General features: G+C 47.3%; 1 protein-coding gene across 1 annotated transcript in view; it reads left to right on the forward strand.

Annotated features, from left to right (window-relative positions):
* The window catches only part of LOC126195305 (uncharacterized), a gene marked incomplete at its 5' end in the record, with an annotated part of 1,237,647 nt that overhangs the window by 1,077,611 nt on the left and 140,424 nt on the right, over positions 1–19,612 (forward strand). Inside the window, one exon of the mRNA XM_049933865.1 lies at positions 15,123–15,459. Within this exon, the coding sequence (XP_049789822.1) occupies positions 15,123–15,459 (337 nt within the window). The remainder of the gene's footprint in view (positions 1–15,122; positions 15,460–19,612) is intronic.

Consider the following 19,612-nt stretch of genomic DNA (forward strand, 5'->3'; position numbering starts at 1 on the left):
GGGGTAAAATACAGGGAGGTAAAAGCTATTTACAATTTGTACAGAAACCAGATGGCAGTTATAAGAGTCAAGGTGCATGAAAGGGAAGCAGCGGTTGGGAAGGGAGTGAGACAGGGTTGTAGCCTCTCCCCAATGTCATTCAATCTGTATATTGAGCAAGCAGTAAACGAAACGACAGAAATGTTCGGAGTACGTATTAAAATCCATGGAGAAGAAATGAAGAACTTTAAGGTTCGCCGATGACATTGTAATTCTGTCAGAGACAGCAAAGGACCTGGAAGAGCAGTTGAACGGAATGGACAGTGTCTTGAAAGGAGGGTATATGATGAACATCAACAAAACCAAAACAAGGATAATGGAATGCAGTCAAATTAAATCGGGTGATGCTGAGGGAATTAGATTAGGAAATGAGACACTTAAAGTAGAAAAGGAGTTTTGCTATTTGGGGAGCAAAATAACTGATGATGGTCGAAGTAGATAGGATATAAAATGTAGACTGGCAATGGCAAGGAAAGCATTTCTTAAGAAGAGAAATTTGTTAACATCGAGTTTAGGTTTAAGTGTCAGGAAGTCGTTTCTCAAAGTATTTGTTTGGAGTGTAGCCATGTATGGAAGTGAAACATGGACGATAAATAGTTTGGACAAGAAGAGAATAGAAGCTTTCGAAATGTGGTGCTACAGAAGAATGCTGAAGATTATATGGGTAGATCACATAAATAGCCAGCTGGTGTGGCCGTGCGATTCTAGGCGCTGCAGTCTGGAACCGCGTGACCGCTATGGTCGCAGGTTCGAATCCTGCCTCGGGCATGGATGTGTGTGATGTCCTTAGGTTAGTTAGGTTTAGGTAGTTCTAAGATCTAGGGGACTGATGACCACAGATTTTAAGTCCAGTTGTATTTGGAGTTATTGAAAAGCTATCAACACTCTTGTACACTGGCATTCTGCTCCTTCATCTATAAATCCTCCTCCTGTATGGCATGGCTGTGTGTATCGTGCGGCTGCCTCGAGTCGAATGAGCATGCAGCTGCCTCAGTAGCGGATGCCGTCACTGATAAGAATGGGCGCGGCAGGAACAAGCGCGCAAAAAATCCAACATGGCGACCGGAAAGGACCCTTTTCCAGCGGACCGCGCTTAGTTAGAACTCTAGCGCGGTCCTCCGAGCTCTAGCGCCAGCCAGGCGAACCTCGTTCAAGGTCACCCGCCTTACGTAGCTGCAGCGGCTATATGAACACAGCCATGCATTTGTTTCATTATAATTTGATATGTACTTGTACACTTTGATCTTGCCAAAAGCCGAGAAACGATTCTTCTTGGTGTTTTAGCTCACTGGGGCACTCTGGGATGGTCTCTGGGGTACTCTGGGATGGTCTCTGGTACACTCTATCCCCTCAGAGCCATTTGAACCATCACATACCTAATGAGGAAGTGTAAGGTGGGTAGAAGTATGAACATAAGGTGGGTAGATCACGTAACTAATGAGGAGGTATTGAATAGGATTGGGGAGAAGAGAAGTTTGTGACACAACTTGACTGGAAGAAGGGATCGGTTTGTAGGACATGTTCTGAGGCATCGAGGGATCACCAGTTTAGTATTGGAGGGCAGTGTGGAGGGTAAAAATCGTAGAAGGAGACCAAGAGACGAATACACTAAGCAGATTCAGAAGGATGTAGGCTGCAGTAGGTACTGGGAGATGAAGAAGCTTGCACAGGATAGAGTAGCATGGAGACCTGCATCAAACCAGGCTCAGGACTGAAGACCACAACAACAACAACAACAACAACAAATTTTTTACTGTTTTACATTGTCATGGTTCTTTAAAACTTCACAATGTTTTATGAGACTTCATGCAGTTCGAGGCTCTCCACTTCTGTAATCTTATGATCTTGACGTCTTTCACTATTTATACGTCCACCTATTTGTACTTTTTTTACCCCTTTTACAGTCAGCACGCATCAATCCTGGTAGTTTAATAGAAGACCTTTTACATAACTGACTTTTTGCAATTTTAGTATCAGATCTTCCCTCGTTAAATGCATAACAACCCTGCCAATATCCTTCCCTTCCCCCCGTCCTTTCCCGTGCCTTTTTTACCCGCTCTCAATCGCATCTCGCTTCATTTTATAATCTTCTTATGTCATGCCTTTTACATTTTACATACCCATTGTTCCACACTACTAGTATTTAACGACAATTTTTAAAGAATTACGCGTTGTAAAACTTTAGCACTGCCGCCCTCGTTGATCTCACGACATTCCCACCACCCTCTCCCTCTTTCTTTTCCCCTCCCTCATCATCCTCATTATGTTACCCCTTTGCCTCCCCCCTACCCCCAACATATACCTATTGGACGCAGATGCAAAGCATAGTACTCTGGTATGTGGTTCCCAGTAGAAACGAAAGGTTGCTGATGCACCTACGTACGTAAGTACTACATTTACGTACAGTTCTTTTCTTTTCTACTTATTTTAAAATACTGGACGGTACATATTTAGTATTATTTTGTTTTTCTAACTCAAGATGATACTGAGTAATCGAGACATGTGATCTAATTAAAGATATGCAACTATAAGACAAATAAATGTTAGTTGTCTTCAATATCCTTATAGCTGCTGATTCTCACAAGACGAACATGTTGAATGTAGTGGCAGCAGAAAAAGTCTAAATTAGTCGTGCTTTAGTATTCAACACCTTGCACATTTTGAACAGAATTAAGGTCGTCATTCGCTGGGTTTCTCGACTTCTGACACCCACTCAAAAGGCTAGCCGACCCAAGGGGCCAACGGGAGTGTTGATGTTGTGTCAAGCCAGTCAAGGCAATCGCCTTAGCAGCCTAACCTCCATGAACGAATGATAAAGGAGTCGCAACGAACCCCACACAAATGAAACAAGCAAATAGTGTAAACACATTGTTTCCATTATTGTCAAAGCTGCAGTTTGTATTATACAACAGGGATACTGGTTTAGTTTGTAAAACCAATAAATAAATCTCACCACTAATCATTAGTTCATAAAAAATAGACATTAAACAGTTCCATGGCTGAGTGACTCACAACCGAAAAGAATATCTGGGCCTAAAAATGCTTTGTATGCCCTAATCAAATACAACTACGATTATAATTCCAGAATAATTACTCACTAAATTCACAAAATTTTGAATAAGAAAATATTTATAGCCTATTTTCACGTTGTTATTCCACCTTACTTTTACACTCACAGGTCAGTACTCACTAATGACTGAAATCACCTAAAATCGATTTGGAAACCACAGTTCTTCCATACGAATAGACCCAACGCTAAAGTTGTAAATGAGTTTATTCGTTCGGAAGAACTTTTGGCTTAGCGATAAACATCCACGAAAAGGAAGCGATGAAATTCGCCGTCTATGGCGATGATGTCATGTCGAGCGTCTTCCCACGATGGGTGCGCGCCGCCTATGGTATGTTGTGATCGCTGGCTGGCATTCAGAACAGAGTAAGCTACGTCACTTTTCAGTACTCAAATGATAATTACTGCCATCATTTGTTTGAAGCAATTATTTTCGGTTGTCAGAAAGAGTGAGGAGGTGAATGTGGCATGTAAGTGAAGTTCAGTCTCCAGATTTGCTATAATTTAAGATGGATTGCCGTGACAATCATGTTGTCTAACTGAGCTACAACTCAAATGCATGGCATTATGCGTGACATACAGTTTCCATCTTGAGGATAGTAGGAGCAAAACTTTTGTTTGTGTCCTTATGATAAGTAAAGATCAAATTATTTGCAGATTTCTTTTCGGGAAATACACATTCTCATAATCGATTTAGTCAAATTAGGAATTGAGACCATAAAGAAGGAAATTACCGTTCTGTCTTCGAGAAACTGTGAAGACGATTAGCTACAGTATGTTTTAGTCTATCAGAAGAGAACATACAAGCGCATTCTGAAAGAAGGAGAAATACGCACGCGTCTGTATTGAGGATTCGTCTCTAACTGTACTTCTAAAGATGGCGCACATTACTTTTATTAACAAAGAGAGTAGATCAGATAATGATAAGAACAAATAGTCTTCTTGCCAGATTAAAACGCTATTCCGGACTGGGACCTTTGCCTTTCTTGGGTATGTGCGCTATTAACTTAGCTGTACAAATTCTAAGTTTGAGTCGAGATCCATCCTTACGGCATTGCTGCCTCCTGTACATCTCTTACCTTCCATTTACAGACGATCTCCTGCAAACTTGTGGGACTACCGCTCGTGGAAGAAGGTATACTAATCTTTTCCAGGAAGGTTAAGTCACAGGTTCGAGTTCTAGTCCAGCACACAGTTTCAATGTACCAGGAATTTCCTTATCAGTGCACACCTCGTTGCAGAGTGAAAATTCATTCTGAAAAAAATCCCCCAATCTGTGGCTAAGCTTTGTCTCGCAACAACCTTTCTTCCAGGACTGCTACTCCCGCAACGTATGCAGGAAAACTTCTGAAGGAAGGGTACGAGGCACTGGCGAAGTGAAACTATGAGGGTGCGTCCCGAGTTGTTCTTAGATAGCTTGGTCAGTAAAACACTTGCCCGTGATAGGCAAAGCTCCCAGGTCAGATTCCTCTCCGTCACACGGTCTTCCACTCCGCTACAGAGTGTAAATTCATTCTGGAAGAGTAACTTCGCTGGAATTTTTAAGAATTTTGTGACTTTTCTACGATGAACTAAAACAAATTACACATGGCATGGCATACAGTAGCAATTCTCAGCTTCAGAACTGCGAATTAACTGTGTAATATTGAGAGACCATAGAAAAACTGATAACATCAGTGAACATGCAAAACTTTTACTGGCTCGGGGGGCCTTCAGATAGCAGGTCGCGAATACCATACGTATGTTGACTAATATCGTGAGACTGTGCTATCTGCGTGAACGTGATAATTGATAATGTGAGAAAACTGTGAGTTAGGAAGGTCTGGGCAGCGGTTTATATATTATTAAAGCGAGAATATACACTGAAGCGCCAACGGAACTTGTATAGGCATGCGTATTCCCATACAGAGGTATGTACACAGGCAGAATACAGCGCTGCGGTCGGCAACGCCTATATAAGGCAACAAGTGTCTGGTGCAGTTGTTAGATTGGTTACTGTTGCTACAATGGCGGGCTATAAAGGTTTAAGTGAGTTTGAACATGGTGCTGTAGTCGACGCACGAGCGATGCGACTGATGACTTCAGATGTTAAGTCCCATAGTGCTTAGAGCCGTTTGAACCATTTGAACGAGTGATGGGACACAGCACCTCTGAGGTAGTGATGACGTGGGGATTTTCCCATAGTACCATTTCATAAGAGTACCGTGAATATCAGGAATCCGGTAAAACATCAAATCTCCGACATCGACCATGCAAAAATGGGACCAACGACGACTGAAGAGAATCATTCAACGTGACAGAAGTGTAGCCCTTCCGCAATTTGCTGCTGATTTCAATGCTGGGCCATCAACAAGTGACAGCGTGCGAATCATTCAACGACACATCATCGATATGGGCTTGCGAAACCGAAGGTCCACTCGTGCACCCTTGATGACAGCACGGCACAAAGCTGTAAACCTCGCCTGGGCCCATCAACACCGACACTGGACTGTTTATGACTGGAAAGATGTTGCCTGGTCGGACGAGTCTAGTTTCAAACTATACCGAGAGGACGGACTTGTACGGGTATGGAGACAACCTTACGAATCCAATGACCCTGCATGTCAGTAGGGGAATGTTCGTGATGGCAAATTGCCTGTTATGGTACTCCATCTCTTATACGGTCTTCCTAGATTTCCCCTAACACTGCCTTTATGAGGAATCTCTCTCTGCCCATACGGTCTATATGTTCCTTCGATTTTCTTCTAATTTCCTTTATTTGTTTTCATTTAGGTTATATATTCCTATATCATTCCCTATACGAGGGCTATTCGGAAAGTAAGGTCGATCGGTTGTGAAATGGAAACAAATATGAAAATCAAAAAGTTTTATTTGAAACAGTTAGCTACACCTTTCAGCTACTTCTCTACACAGTCGCCGCTCTGAGTTATACATTCATCGTATCCCTGTACCCTCGATTATAGAAAACGGCTGGCTGTGCTTTCCGTCAAAACTCTCCGTAGTCTACAGCTCGTTGTCTGTGTTTTCATAGCAAGTGGTTCGTTCGGGTTGAGATGACTATCAAGGGGAGCCAATTACGGGCTGTATTGTGTGCGAGCAAACACTTCCCTAGGAAAACGCCATACGAGCACCTTCATTGCCCCTGCAGAGTGCGGCCGAGAATCGTCACGAAGAATGAAACGCATGGCAGCTATTTTATGGGTAATCAGGTGAAATCTCTCACCAGGCCCTCAAACTTGGTGGGAGACTCTATTGTTCTAGTCGTCTTTACGTGCTCACTGTGCGTCAGAACTGAACAGAGCGACATGACCTGGTCGACGGGCTTACTAGAGACACTGCTCAACACATCTGTGCAAAGCTTCATCGGATTTTCATTGTGGTTTACATTTCGCGCCCGATCGGACGTTACTTTCCTAATATCCTCGTATCTTCATTCGTTTTTCGCTCTTATGTCCATAGTGATCTACAGAGTAGAGTGTCTGCCACCTACTTTACCTGTGATTGAAGAATGCTTTAACCATAGTTCTGCCTTTGCTTAACATATAATCTAAGGTAAGTCGTAGGGTCAATATTGCCACACATGTTCCTACGCTGCTCCAAAATCCAAACTGATCTACCCTGAGGTCTGCTTCTACCAATACTTCCATTCTTCTGTAAAGAATTCACATTAGTATTTTGTAACCATTAATTATTACACTGATAATTCGGTAACTTCCACGCCTGTCAACCCCTTGAGCACAGAGATAAAAATAAAATACTCAGAAGGACAAAATTATGGTAGATTAAAAGTCGGGAAGAAGAGGTTAATTAAGCTGTCGGGCCTTCATTGGCAACCATGGGAAAATTGAATGTAGATGAAGGACTAACAGTGTTACCAAATTTATAATGCTATAATCTTTATTTAGGACATTAATCAAAAACTAGTAAGAACTGGGAATAAACATGTAGGCCCAAAAGCTTAATTAACAGCTTAATTAACGTTGTATTATGTGAAAACGAACTTTGGGGGTGTCTCCTTTCCTTGTCTATGTGGTACTAACGTAAGTAGTTTTATTTCAAATTACATTTTTCGGCTGTCCTCAATCACCTATTTCAATATAGTTTACACGGATGCTTCCTTTACTAATCAGAACAACATGCTGCTATAGAATGAAATTTTCATTCTAGAAATATCCCCCAGGCTGTGGCTAAGCCATGTCTCCGCAATATACATTCTTCCAGGAATGCTAGTTCTGCAAGGTTCGCAGGAGAGCTTCTGTGAAGTTTGGAAGGTAAAGGACGAGGTACTGGCGGAATTAAGGATGTGAGGACGGGGCGTGAGTCGTGCTTGGGTAGCTCAGTTGGTGGAGCACTAGCCCGCGAAAGGCAAAGGTCCCGAGTTTGAGTCTCGGTCCGGCACACAGTTTTATCTGCCAGGAAGTTTCAGGAACATGTTCCTTCAACGCAGCGAAATCGGCCGTTAGTAAATCATCACATAACAGCTGTTTGTGTTTTATTCAAGTTCACTTTACAATGGCTACACACCTTATAAAGTCTCATGTGGTATATGTTACAGCTTGGAAGGTATTTGTTTTGAAGAGCGAAGTAGGAAGTTACTTTCTCTCAGAAGTGTGTCATGAAATGACCGCGAGTTGCGAGCAGGGAGAATCCTTAAATGGTGGTGGTACAAGTCGTACCTACCACTGGAAACCGTAAGTTGATTTGCGAGGTATAACCGCTGATGTTTAGCCTATCATGGAGTCTATTCCGGTCTGGCATAAATTCCAGCCGTCTGGGACTCTCTGCTCGTGTTTGGAGAGAACAGCGCGCCGCCGTGTTCGCAGGAGGCAGTGGAGAGGTCACAACGGAGCAAACACGCACGCATCCGCACCGCGGCACTGATCACGCGACCCGCCCACCCAGCGGCAGGTGCTCGCGCGCGGATCAGCGCTAATTAATCTTGTACCGGTTTAATTATTGGTTGTTTCAAAAGCACTTATCCGCCTTGTCCGGCCAGAACAAACAGTGGGCCGCGGGAATTACTGGCCGAGTCTTGTTTAACAGGAACAAACGGTTGCCTCATTGACAAGAAACAGTGCTGCTTTTGTTTAATTAAACGGTAATGAAACGGGCTATGGTCAGAGCCAGAGAGAGGCGGGGGCGAGCCGAGTGCTGAAGGCTGGGGATAGGGCTTTGCGAGGGAGGGGGAGGGGTGGATAGGGGTAGGGTGGGTGGCGGGGGTGGCATGCGAGGGTGATGGGCGCGCAGCACCAATCGCGACTGTGCTCCTTCATCACGGCTTGTGCCACGGGTAGCGGCCCGCGAGGCGCAATTATGCCGCCTGCTCGCCACGCCGGCATCGTCGCGCGCGCGCGCACATTGATGAAGAGATGCGCGTCGCATTTAGCGCGCGCGGCCGCGCATTCAGCCGTTTCAATGCGCCTAATGAAATGAGCGCCACCAGCCATTAACGCCGCGTCCGCTCGCGACGGCCTTTTTCCGCCACCGCTGCTGTCGACTGTCACCAGACACCACCCCGCGTTCCACCACCCCACCCCACCCTCCCTCAAATCCTCCCATACACCCACGTGCGTATCGACGTCCCTTCACCTAAAAGCGCTCACACGCGCATATACATTTCCTCCCTCCCCAGACGCATACACCAGTACGCTTAGCCTGGATTCACCGCGAGCCGCACAGAGCGTTTTCGCGGACAATGCCTGTATACGGAGCCGTCCGGTGTTTTCGATCCGAATGGTTTTTGGCCGTCCCATTCTCGGCAGCAGACCAGAAGAATTAGGGGACTTGTTGACTGATATTTACTGCTTTGGGGCACCGTTCCATTATGTGCAGAGCTGGTGGTGACGTCTGCTTTGACGGTCACGGTCCGACAGCGCGGATGCTCGTCAGTTCAGTATTACAACACTCGTTTCCTGGGGTCACCCAACGTCGGGGCAAAGTTTCGCATTTGTTAGCTAAAGGTCAACAAGTACTAAACAGGAATCACGTTCTCCACGTGCTGCTAACTCTGGTATTATTGATGTGCTGACACGTTATGAGTGTGGGTGGGGAGTGGCAGGTGCTGGCGGTCTTACTTGACATAAATTTCACATCATCCATTACTGGTGGCCAGACAATCAGCATCAGCATGTTACATAATGGTTGATCATAATACAATTTAAAAACTCTCTGTATTTCGTTGTGTTTGCAAATGGAAAAGCAAATCTTTCTCTTGCAAGTCACAAAAATAAATTAATTCTTGACTTCTTTTAAAATCACTCCTAGGTGCAATACAAGCGGCTGAGGGCCGCAATTAAATCTGAAAATTTTAAAATATACACTCCTGGAAATGGAAAAAAGAACACATTGACACCAGTGTGTCAGACCCACCATACTTGCTCCGGACACTGCGAGAGGGCTGTACAAGCAATGATCACACGCACGGCACAGCGGACACACCAGGAACCGCGGTGTTGGCCGTCGAATGGCGCTAGCTGCGCAGCATTTGTGCACCGCCGCCGTCAGTGTCAGCCAGTTTGCCGTGGCATACGGAGCTCCATCGCAGTCTTTAACACTGGTAGCATGCCGCGACAGCGTGGACGTGAACCGTATGTGCAGTTGACGGACTTTGAGCGAGGGCGTATAGTGGGCATGTGGGAGGCCGGGTGGACGTACCGCCGAATTGCTCAACACGTGGGGCGTGAGGTCTCCACAGTACATAGATGTTGTCGCCAGTGGTCGGCGGAAGGTGCACGTGCCCGTCGACCTGGGACCGGACCGCAGCGACGCACGGATGCACGCCAAGACCGTAGGATCCTACGCAGTGCCGTAGGGGACCGCACCGCCACTTCCCAGCAAATTAGGGACACTGTTGCTCCTGGGGTATCGGCGAGGACCATTCGCAACCGTCTCCATGAAGCTGGGCTACGGTCCCGCACACCGTTAGGCCGTCTTCCGCTCACGCCCCGACATCGTGCAGCCCGCCTCCAGTGGTGTCGCGACAGGCGTGAATGGAGGGACGAATGGAGACGTGTCGTCTTCAGCGATGAGAGTCGCTTCTGCCTTGGTGCCAATGATGGTCGTATGCGTGTTTGGCGCCGTGCAGGTGAGCGCCACAATCAGGACTGCATACGACCGAGGCACACAGGGCCAACACCCGGCATCATGGTGTGGGGAGCGATCTCCTACACTGTCCGTACACCACTGGTGATCGTCGAGGGGACACTGAATAGTGCACGGTACATCCAAACCGTCATCGAACCCATCGTTCTACCATTCCTAGACCGGCAAGGGAACTTGCTGTTCCAACAGGACAATTCACGTCCGCATGTATCCCGTGCCACCCAACGTGCTCTAGAAGGTGTAAGTCAACTACCCTGGCCAACAAGATCTCCGGATCTGTCCCCCATTGAGCATGTTTGGGACTGGATGAAGCGTCGTCTCACGCGGTCTGCACGTCCAGCACGAACGCTGGTCCAACTGAGGCGCCAGGTGGAAATGGCATGGCAAGCCGTTCCACAGGACTACATCCAGCATCTCTACGATCGTCTCCATGGGAGAATAGCAGCCTGCATTGCTGCGAAAGGTGGATATACACTGTACTAGTGCCGACATTGTGCATGCTCTGTTGCCTGTGTCTATGTGCCTGTGGTTCTGTCAGTGTGATCATGTGATGTATCTGACCCCAGGAATGTGTCAATAAAGTTTCCCCTTCCTGGGACAATGAATTCACGGTGTTCTTATTTCAATTTCCAGGAGTGTATTTGAAAGCATGTTCGTAACGAAATGACTTTTACTGGTAATAATTAGATGTGACACCGTATTTTACTTGTCATACAATTTCGCTCATTAATAACCAGATAAACTGCTCGTGTATCAGTTGACAGGTTCTCTTCCATTTAGCCATCGTTATCTCCTTGGAGCACCACAGTCACAACTGCTGACGGATAAGGTATCTCTTTCTTGGAGCCGTTGCGGAGATATGGGGGAAACGGCATGCGATGGAGTCATACCTTGTGGATAAAGATACTGATAAATTCTTTTTTATTTCCAAATTTATCTGTCTTCAGTACAGTAGTCAAGCCGTAGTCGCAGTAAATTACAGAAAGTTCAAAAAATCTTACATTTGGTCGCCACGCCTAGTTACAAAAAAAAGATCTTGATAAAGGTGACGAGTAGCACTTCCATTACTGTGAGAGTGATCATGTCTGTGTATTCTACAAATGCGTACACAACCATGATGCTGCAACACTCACAGACACGTAAATGCAGCTCGAACCGGGTCAGAGAGGTAGAACAGACGTCAACAGACATCCGCCATTCCAACGTCAGCCGTCCCCATCATGACTAACTAACTAGAGAACCTGTTTTCAAATGGCTGTAGCCCGGAAGCAGTAAGTTTCCGGACAGTTGATTCCTATTGAAAATGTTTTCTACTCAGTCCACTCTTGGAAGATTGTAAAGGGAATTTCCGGACACCCTGTATAATTAAGGGCAACGGCCTTCCTGCAGTGGATACACCGGTTCCCGTGAGATCACCGAAGTTAAGCGCTGTCGGGCGTGGCCGGCACTTAGATGGGTGACCATCCAGCCGCCATGCACTGTTTCCATTTTTCGGGGTGCACTTAGCCTCGTGATGCCAATTGAGGAGCTACTCGACCGAATAGTAGCGGCTCCGATCAAAGCATGGGACCATGTCGCAAAGCATGCAGTGTCATCCGTGGTGATCACTCAGTCCTTAAGAACCGAGACCGGTATGTGTAATGTCCAGGGGACCGTTATCAATCGCCATGAAACTGTCCTTTCTGCTCGTACCCTACTTTATTTCTACAGTCATGTTTTTTACTATACTGTAGCAGTTCTTTCTATGGATGGTCCACGTTTGATAGGGCTATGTTACTTGGGGTTACGTGTCATACGAAGGTTGATTTGCTTCTTAAGTTTCGCACATCAGTGTATCTGAATCTACCTCCTACACTACTGGCCATTAAAATTGCTACACCACGAAGATGACGTGCTACAGACTCGAAATTTAACCGACAGGAAGAAGATCCTGTGATATGCAAATGATTAGCTTTTCAGAGCACTCACACAAGGTTGGCGCCGGTGGCGTTACTACAACGTGCTGACATGAGGAAAGTTTCCAACCGATTTCTCATACACAAACAGCAGTTGACCGGCGTTGCCTGGTGAAACGTTGTTGTGATGCCTCGTGTAAGGAGGAGAAATGCGTACCATCACGTTTCCATCTTTGATAAAGGTCGGATTGTAGCCTGTCGCGATTGCGGTTTATCGTATCGCGACATTGCTGCTCGCATTGGTCGAGATCCAATGACTGTTAGCAGAATATGGAATCGGTGGGTTCAGGAGGGTAATACGGAGCGCCCTGCTGGATCCCAACGGCGTCGTATTACTAGCAGTCTAGATGACAGGCATCTTATCCGCATGGCCGTAACGGATCGTGCAGCCACGTCTCGATCCCTGAGTCAACAGATGGGGACGTCTGCAAGACAACAACCATCTGCACGAACGGTTCGACGACGTTTGCAGCAGCATGGACTATCAGCTCGGAGACCATGGCTTCTGTTACCCTTGACGCTGCATCACAGTCAGGAACGCCTGCGATGGTGTACTCAACGACGAACCTGGGTGCACGAATGGCAAAATGTCATTTTTTCGGGTGAATCCAGGTTCTCTTTAGAGCAGCATGATGGTAGAATCCATGTTTGGCGACATCGCGGTGAACGCACATTGGAAGCGTGTACTCGTCATCGCCATACTATCGTGTCACCCGGCGTGATGGTATGGGGTGCCATTGGTTACACGTCTCGGTTACCTCTTGACGGCAATTTTAACAGTGGACGTTACATTTCAGATGTGTTACGACCCGTTCTCTAGCCTTCATTCGATCCCTGGGAAACCCTACATTTCAGCAGGATAATGCACGACCGCATGTTGCAGGTCCTGTGCGGGCCTTTCTTGATACAGAAAATGTTCGATTGCTGCCCTGGCCAGCACATTCTCCAGATCTCTCACCAATTGAAAACGTCTGCTCAATGGTGGTCGAGCAACCGTCTCGTCACAATACGCCAGTCACTACTCTTGACGAACTGTGGTATCGTGTTGAAACTGCATGGGTAGCTGTACCTCTACACACCGTCCAAGCTGTGATTGTCTCAATGTCCAGGCGTATCAAGGCCGTTATTACGGCCAGAGGTGGTTGTTCTGGGTACTGATATCTCAGAATCTATGCACCCAAATTGCGTGAAAATGAAATCACAAGTCAGTTCTAGTATAATACAGGGTGTTACAAAAAGGTACGGCCAAACTTTCAGGAAACATTCCTCACACACAAATAAAGAATAGATGTTATGTGGACATGTGTCCGGAAACGCTTAATTTCCATTTTAGAGCTCGGTTTAGTTTCGTCAGTATGTACTGTACTTTCTCGATTCACCGCCAGTTGGCCCAATTGAAGGAAGGCAATGTTGACTTCGGTGCTTGTGTTGACATGTGACTCATTGCTCTACAGTACTAGCATGAACAGGTTAGTGTTCATGACGAAGGTGGATTTGCAGTCAGTGCAATGTTTACAAATGCGGAGTTGGCAGTTGCCCATTTGATGTATGGATTAGCACGGGGCAATAGCCGTGGCGTGGTACGTTTGTATCGAGACAGGTTTCCAGAACGAAGGTGTCCCGACAGGAAGACGTTCGAACCAATTGATCGGCGTCTTAGGGAGCACGGAACATTCCAGCCTATGACTCGCGACTGAGGAAGACCTAGAACGACGAGGACACCTGCAACGGATGAGGCAATTCTTCGTGCAGTTGACAATAACCTTAATGTCAGCGTCAGAGAAGTTGCTGCTGTACAAGGTAACGTTGACCACGTCACTGTATGGAGAGTGCTACGGGAGAACCAGTTGTTTCCGTACCATGTAAAGCGTGTGCAGGCACTATCAGCAGCTGATTGGCCTCCACGGGTACACTTCTCCGAATGGTTCATCCAACAATGTGTCAATCGTCATTTCAGTGCAAATGTTCTCTTTACGGATGAGGCTCCATTCCAACGTGATCAAATTGTCAATTTTCACAATCAACATGTGTGGGGTGACGAGAACCCGCACGCAATTGTGCAATCACGTCATCAACACAGATTCTCTGTGAACGTTTGGGCAGGCATTGTTGGTGATGTCTTGATTGGGCCCCATGTTCTTCCACCTACGCTCAATGGAGCACGTTATCATGATTTCATACGGGATACTCTACCTGTGCTGCTAGAACATGTGCCTTTACAAGTACGACACAACACGTGGTTCATGCACGATGGAGCTCCTGCACATTTCAGTCGAAGTGTTCGTACGCTTCACAACAACAGATTCGGTGACCGATGGATTGGTAGAAGCGGACCAATACCATGGCCTCCACGCTTTCCTGACCTCAACCCCCTTGATTTTCATTTCTGAGGGCATTTGAAAGCTCTTGTCTACGCAACCGCGGTACCAAATGTAGAGACTATTCATGCTCGTATTGTGGACGGCTGTGATACAATACGCCATTCTCCAGGGCTGCATCAGCGCATCAGGGATTCTAGGCGACGAAGGGTGGATGCATGTATCCTCGCTAATGGAGGACATTTTGAACATTTCCTGTAACAAAGTGTTTGAAGTCACGCGGGTACGTTCTGTTGCTGTGTGTTTCCATTCCATGATTAATGTGATTTGAAGAGACGTAATAAAATGAGCTCTAACATGGAAAGTAAGCGTTTCCGGACACATGTCCACATAACATATTTTCTTTCTTTGTGTGTGAGGAACGTTTCCTGAAAGTTCGGCCGTACCTTTTTGTAACACCCTGTATATTTGTCCAATGAATAGCCGTTTATCATCTGCATTTCTTCTTGGTGTAGCAATTTTAATGGCCAGTAGTGTATATCTGTGCCGCGAATGCGTGACAACAGCGGAAACGCCTAACTGTACTACATTATGTAGAGAGAGCTTGCTCACTGAAGACTGATGATGTCTGTGTGTCGGCAGATAAACGAGACGTTCCTGGAGCGGCACGAGGTGCGGACTTCCGCCGCGGCAGCCCCGGGCTCTGCATCCGGCAGCGGCGGGGGCGGCCTGCAGCCCGCGTCCGTGGCGGGTGGCGCCCCGCAGCAGCAGCAGCAGCAGCAGCAGCAGCAGACGCGCTACGTGACGGTGATCGGCCTGGAGATGGACGTGGGCAGCGACGCGTTCCGCGGCGGCAAGCTGCGGCTGGCGTGCCGCGGCGCGCTGTTCGGCCTCTACCGCCAGCAGGCGCTGCGCGTCATCGACGAGGAGCGGCCGCGGCTCGCCTCCGTCCTGGGCACGCGCGAGTCCTCCGCCACGGGTAGGCGCCACCAGCCGGCCGGCTCTACTCTCGCTATACTGCAGCGCGCACAGTGAAAGAACAGTCCTGACGTGGGTGCTTCGCGCGTCTCTCACGACTTTTTATACGGTTCTCTGTCAACACATCCATTGCACAGAACCTAGGGCGATTCTGTGATGATGTCACAAACTTTCAGGAATGATGGAGGAGGGTAAATGTATCAGTTTGAGGTAAGGGACACCAGTCGCGAAACGCGCAGAAAGCGCCTTCGCCTCACCCAGCACTCAAACTAAGTCTCCCGACATTTGATGTCCGAGCGGTTCTAGGCGCTTCAGTCCGGAACCACGCGGCTGCTGTGGTCGCAGGTTCGAATCCTGCCTCGAGCGTGCAGCACGAAACTTCCGGTACATCCTCATCCGACGATATACAGACAACCTCTTCCGGGGCTTCCATATCCGACGCGTCCTACGCATCCACCTCATCCTTAAATGAACGACAAAGGACAGTGTAACAATCTGCATGTACGACTTCAAGTTTGGAAATGACAGCTTCGTCTCTAAATTCATTCGATACAAATATAACTAAGCCACGATGTGTAATAACTATGCCAGGCTTATTCTCAACGTTTACAGGTACTGGTCGACCTTCGACAATACGCTTCAAAACAGATGCATATAAGACGCCACCTGGACCATTCAAATTCTTAAAAAACAATTACTTTGTGTCTGATGTCCTTGTGTTAGTTAGGTTTAAATAGTTCTAAGTCTAGGGGACTGATGATCTCAGATGTTGCCGGCCGCGCTGGTCTAGCGGTTCTAGGCGCTCAGCCCGGAACCGCGCGAATGCTACGGTCGCAGGTTCGAATCCTGCCTCGGGCATGGTTGTTTGTGATGTCCTTAGGTTAGTTAGGTTTAGGTAGTTCTAAGTTCTAGGGGACTGATGACCACAGATGTTAAGTCCCATAGTGCTCAGAACCATTTGAATCATTTGAACAGCGCGCGGGAAAAACGAACACCTAAACCTTTCTGTTCGAGCTCTGATTTCTCTTATTTTATTTTGATGATCATTCCTACCTATGTAGGTTGGGCTCAACAAAATATTTTCGCATTCGGAAGAGAAAGTTGGCGACTGAAATTTCGTAAATAGATCTCGCCGCGACGAACAACGTCTTTGCTTTAATGACTTCCATCCCAACTCGCGTATCATATCTCCCACACTCTCTCCCCTATTAAGTGATAATACAGAACGAGCTGCCCTTTTTTGCACCCTTTCGATGTCCTCCGTCAATCCCACCTGGTAAGGATCCCACACCGCGCAGCAATATTCTAACAGAGGACGAACGAGTGTAGTGTAAGCTGTCTGTTTAGTGGACTTGTTGCATCTTATAAGTGTCCTGCCAACGAAACGCAACCTGATGTACAGAAGTGCCGCTGAATACCGCAGTAAGCTCAGATAATTTCCTCTGTTGATGCACTTGTGACGGCATACGTAAGTTGATATCAGAGAGACTAAACATCTTAATATTACGTAAAATGAAGGTGAGAAGGAAATGGTAAGGAAAGGAACGAACTGAGAACATCAAGTGCAGCGGGGCTTTATGTGTAATCACAGTAGACAATTGTGCCGGTCGGGGACTCGAACCCGTGATCTCCGGCTTACTAGGCAGTGCGCTACCCGGACACAGAGTTAATCTCAAAGGTGCGGACTATCTCGACGAGCGGTCAATCCCACTCCGACCTAGTGCCACACTTATCCACAGTCCCCACCTACATCCTCAGAAATCACTACTTTTAGAGTACCACTGTAGGTCTAACTTTAATGTGTATCCGCTATGATGGTCGGGGATGTATCAATCACGTGTGTGAGTCAAATGTGAATCTTAAATACTTTTTTAAATATTATTTTTTGTGCATAAGTGGTAGAAATCTGTATCACTTTTCAACCTAATCTCCCCCACACTCAATGCAAGTCCTTCAGCGCTTACAAAGTGCATCAATTCCTTTAGAAAAAAATTCTTTTGGTAGTGCGTGGAGCCACATCATTAACAATGTGGTGTGCCGACCCATGACTAATCTGTAAACATGCTGCAATGTCATTCAGTGTCACTCGGCGGTTTTCCTTCACTATGGCTTCAACTGCTACAATGTTTTGTGGAGTCACAACTCGTTGTGCCTGGCCTGGACGAGGAGCATCTTCCACTGAAGTCACACCATTTGCGAACTTCCTACAACATTCGCAGGCTTCCTGCTGTGACTCTACATAAGATGCAGCAAATATCATCAGTTTCTTCCCTTTCCTTTCCTTTCACACCTCTTCACCTGCACCTTGGATAGTATGTATCACAGCTATGGAATCAGAGTGTGTTGTTTTGGACATGGTCTGAAGAACAGAAGTCAAGCATTCATATAAAGGTCGTTAAGTCTATAGCATGGTAATAATGAATTCTATTTATTTTTGATGCTGGTGTTTACGAAACCTCATTCCGTTGTGAGATGGAAATCCAGTATCTTATAACCACATCAGTCGATGAGTACAACTGGGATGTGTTCCAGGAGCGTGGATAGTATGTCTGTGATAAATCGGTTCGTATATTCCACTATCAGAGGTATCAAAACTATTTTCGCTTATAGCTTTGGACTCTGTCATTTATGGACGAGGGTACCTTACCTCAAATTGATACATGTACCGTTGTCCACCATCCCTGAATGTTTGTAACATCATCACGAAATCACCCTGTATAGCTTTCAGTCACATACCTTTGGTACACCAGCTGCTAGGCAGTAGAAAGCTGCCGACAGACCTAATACCTCTAGGGCTTTTCTTTCACTGCATTTGTTTATATAAGCGCAGTATATACACTCCTGGAAATTGAAATAAGAACACCGTGAATTCATTGTCCCAGGAAGGGGAAACTTTATTGACACATTCCTGGGGTCAGATACATCACATGATCACACTGACAGAACCACAGGCACATAGACACAGGCAACAGAGCATGCACAATGTCGGCACTAGTACAGTGTATATCCACCTTTCGCAGTAATGCACGCTGCTATTCTCCCATGGAGACGATCGTAGAGATGCTGGATGTAGTCCTGTGGAACGGCTTGCCATGCCATTTCCACCTGGCGACTCAGTTGGACCAGCGTTCGTGCTGGACGTGCAGACCGCGTGAGACGACGCTTCATCCAGTCCCAAACATGCTCAATGGGGGACAGATCCGGAGATCTTGCTGGCCAGGGTAGTTGACTTACATCTTCTACAGCACGTTGGGTGGCACGGGATACATGCGGACGTGCATTGTCCTGTTGGAACAGCAAGTTCCCTTGCCGGTCTAGGAATGGTAGAACGATGGGTTCGATGACGGTTTGGATGTACCGTGCACTATTCAGTGTCCCCTCGACGATCACCAGTGGTGTACGGCCAGTGTAGGAGATCGCTCCCCACACCATGATGCCGGGTGTTGGCCCTGTGTGCCTCGGTCGTATGCAGTCCTGATTGTGGCGCTCACCTGCACGGCGCCAAACACGCATACGACCATCATTGGCACCAAGGCAGAAGCGACTCTCATCGCTGAAGACGACGCGTCTCCATTCGTCCCTCCATTCACGCCTGTCGCGACACCACTGGAGGCGGGCTGCACGATGTTGGGGCGTGAGCGGAAGACGGCCTAACGGTGTGCGGGACCGTAGCCCAGCTTCATGGAGACGGTTGCGAATGGTCCTCGCCGATACGCCAGGAGCAACAGTGTCCCTAATTTGCTGGGAAGTGGCGGTGCGGTCCCCTACGGCACTGCGTAGGATCCTACGGTCTTGGCGTGCATCCGTGCGTCGCTGCGGTCCGGTCCCAGGTCGACGGGCACGTGCACCTTCCGCCGAACACTGGCGACAACATCGATGTACTGTGGAGACCTCACGCCCCACGTGTTGAGCAATTCGGCGGTACGTCCACCCGGCCTCCCGCATGCCCACTATACGCCCTCGCTCAAAGTCCGTCAACTGCACATACGGTTCACGTCCACGCTGTCGCGGCATGCTACCAGTGTTAAAGACTGCGATGGAGCTCCGTATGCCACGGCAAACTGGCTGACACTGACGGCGGCGGTGCACAAATGCTGCGCAGCTAGCGCCATTCGACGGCCAACACCGCGGTTCCTGGTGTGTCCGCTGTGCCG

This window comes from Schistocerca nitens, chromosome 7 (genome assembly GCF_023898315.1).
Source record: "Schistocerca nitens isolate TAMUIC-IGC-003100 chromosome 7, iqSchNite1.1, whole genome shotgun sequence".
Lineage (NCBI taxonomy): Eukaryota > Metazoa > Arthropoda > Insecta > Orthoptera > Acrididae > Schistocerca > Schistocerca nitens.